The sequence below is a fragment of the Centrocercus urophasianus genome, unplaced genomic scaffold (genome assembly GCF_019232065.1).
Source record: "Centrocercus urophasianus isolate 14NV4802_14NV808 unplaced genomic scaffold, USGS_Curo_1.0 seq_636, whole genome shotgun sequence".
NCBI classification, from domain to species: Eukaryota; Metazoa; Chordata; class Aves; order Galliformes; family Phasianidae; genus Centrocercus; species Centrocercus urophasianus.
Genome location: NW_024885240.1, coordinates 3,984 through 7,097, shown reverse-complemented (window position 1 = coordinate 7,097; position 3,114 = coordinate 3,984). Strand labels below are relative to the sequence as shown.

The following is a 3,114-nucleotide window of genomic DNA, read 5'->3' as shown; positions in this document are numbered from 1 at the left end:
CAAAAATCTGCTGGGAAATTCATAGGAAAATCCGTACAGAAATTCAGACAAAAATCTGTACGGGAATTCACGTGAAAACAAGCAAACAAAACAAAACAAAAACAAAACAAAAAAAAAAAACAACAACAACAAAAAAAACCAACAGAAATTTGGACAAAAATCTGCAGAAATTCATACAAAAAATCTGTAAGGAAATTCATGTAAAAATCCAAACAAATTCATAGAAAAATCTGTACAAGAATTCACGTGAAAACAAACAAACAAAAAATGAAAACCCACAGAAATTTGGACAAAAATCTGTGCAGAAATTCAGCCAAAAATCTGCTAGGAAATTCATATAAAAATCCGTACAGAAATTCAGACAAAAATCTGTGCAAGAATTCATGTGAAAACAAACAAACAAACAAACATACAGAAAAACCACAGAAATTTGGACAAAAATCCATGCAGAAATTCATACAAAAACCCATACAGAAATTTGGACAAAAATCTGTGTGGAAATTCATATAAAAATCCGAACAGAAATTTGGACAAAAATCTGTGCAGAAATCTGTGTAAAAACTCATGCAGAAACCTGTACAAAAACTTATACAAAAAATTCACGCAGAAATTCACATTAAAAAAAAAAAAAAGCATAAGAATTCCATGCTGTGCGATCCAAAATGTATTGAAATCGTGTTTGAATTGCATGAAAACTGAACTGAAATGTGAAAGATCTGAGTAAAATTTCAATAAAACCAGATAAAAATTAAACACCATTGATTTGTATAAGAATTTACATTTACTGCGTTAAACAGTACGAAATTTGTATTAATATGGATGAACATTTGCATTAAAATAAAGCAGGGCTGGATAAAAACTGTATTAAAACTCATTAAAATTGCATTAAAATAGTATAAAATAATATAATACATACATTGAGAGTAATAAAGTTCGTATCAGGAGGCACCAAAATTGCATAGAAATTGTTCCATCATGGCGTAAAAATTTGTTCAGCACTGCATTAAAGCTGCACTGGGATTGCATCAAAACTGCATCATGCTGTACAAAATGGCAGCAAAATGAATAGCACGGAATCTGCATCGGTGTGCAATGAGATTTGGATCAAAACGCATCAGAACTGCCTGAAGGTTGCTTAAAAATGGCATAAAAAACAGCACAGATGTTGATTAAAAATCCCAGCCAAACGGCATCGAGATCAGATTAAAAGTTGTGTTGAAATTCATAAAAACTGCATTCAAATTGTAGGGAAAAAAAAGCAAATTGGGCAGATTTTGCCTCTCAATAGTTTTGCTGGTTTTTGCACTTCCTGCCCCCCCCCAAAAAACCTGAGCTTCTGCGTTCTGCTGCTCATTGCGGCGCTGCTCACCTCGACTCCCGTGTCCCAGTCAACGGAATCATTGACCGCGATGTTGGGAAAATCTGGCCAGACCTAAAAAGAGGGAAAACGTCTCAAAATCATCTCTGTATTTTTATTTGTATGAACGGCATTATTATTGCACACGGCAAGGAATTCAGATTCGCTGCTGGATTTTCACAGAATCACAGAATTGCAGGGGTTGGAAGGGACCTCCAGAGATCATCGAGTCCAACCCAATTTTGGTGGTGAAAAAGGAAAACGAAGCTGGAAGCGCTCGGTGCTGGACGTTAAAGGGGGTTTGGGATGGGTTTAACCCAAACCCGAGTCCGGAATTGGAATTTTTGGGGGTGAAATGCCCCGATTCGGTGACGATGGAGGTACCTTCCCAAGGATGATGTCCTCGGAGCTGGGCCACTTGATGAAGACGTCCTTCTCCCTTCCCCTCGTGAAAGCGAGGTAATCGGTTTCGTTTGCTGATATGGCCGGGTCCTGGGGAGGGCAATGAGGGGAAAACAAGGAAATATTTGAAATGATGTCATTTTTTGGGGGGGCTCGAAAAGCAGGAATGTGAATTTTGGTGGGGTTGGAAACGAGGCTCACCAGAATGGGGATGTATCTCATGCCTTCCGCCCGGATTTTGTTGATGAGCTCCGGCAGGCCGGAGAAGCGCGGGCTCAGCTTGAAGTCCAGCTGGCGCTCCAGGTAATCGATGTCTGTGTATTGCACGTCCTGATTGGACGAAAACAACCCCACACCCCCCCAAAAAAGGATAAAAATTAAAAAAAAAAAAGGGCTTTTTGGGGTCGTTTCCTCCACGACATCGAAACGAGGTGAAAAACCTGACTTTTTGGGGGGATTGAGTGAGTGGGATTTGGGGCGGCTCAGAAGCGTTTTGTGATGGATGAACCCCGATTTCCCACGCTGGAATTCAGATTCAGAATGCAGAAATTCATCAAAATTTGGTGCTTGGGTCAAAATTCAGTTATTTGAGAGGAAGAAAAACCACCCAGATAGGTGCAAATCTACATGGAAATGCATCAATATATTCGACGCTCCGTTTTTTGACGTTTCTCGCTCTGTAATTTGACATTAATTATCAGTAAAATGAGAGCCAGGCTTAATTAAAGGGTAATATCATGGGGAAAAGAAAAAAAAAGAAAAAGAATAGAATGAATTATGGAAAAAAAAAATTCTAGAGTTAATTGTGGAAAATGTTAAGCATAGAATTAATTAAGAAAAAAAAGCTATCAATTAATAATAGAGAACTTGAATTGTGGCATTAATCATGGCATTTTTTTAATTATAGAATGAATTGTGGAGTTTTAACCATTGAATGAATCATGGAGGAAATTAACTATTTAACTAATATGATAACTAATTGATTTAACTAAAATCAATTATGGGAAAAAAAAACCCTACGGAATAAATTAGGGAAAAAATTAGTGCAATTAATTATGAAAAAAATAAACTCTAGTTAATGATGGGAATTTTTTACCTATAGAAGTAATCATGGGGAAAAAAAATAACTATAGAAGTAACTATGAAAAAATTTAATGATTACGGAAACATTTAATTATAGAATTAATGACGGAAAATTTTAACTATGGAATGAACTGTGGGGAGGTTTTACACTGGAGTGAATGATGGAATCTTTAACTCCAGGATGAATGATGGGAAAAAAAACTATATTATAACTAAAAAAACCTGTATTATATGTTAGATAATACGTATTATATTATAACTAAAAAAACTAT

General features: G+C 36.1%; 1 protein-coding gene across 1 annotated transcript in view; it reads right to left on the bottom strand.

The window, feature by feature from the left end:
• Window positions 1–3,114, bottom strand: part of LOC122170162 (maltase-glucoamylase, intestinal-like) — a gene marked incomplete at its 5' end in the record, with an annotated part of 9,782 nt that overhangs the window by 2,812 nt on the left and 3,856 nt on the right. The window contains 3 exons of the mRNA XM_042836819.1: window positions 1,370–1,432; window positions 1,742–1,849; window positions 1,961–2,089. Of these exons, the coding sequence (XP_042692753.1) occupies window positions 1,370–1,432; window positions 1,742–1,849; window positions 1,961–2,089 (300 nt within the window). The remainder of the gene's footprint in view (window positions 1–1,369; window positions 1,433–1,741; window positions 1,850–1,960; window positions 2,090–3,114) is intronic.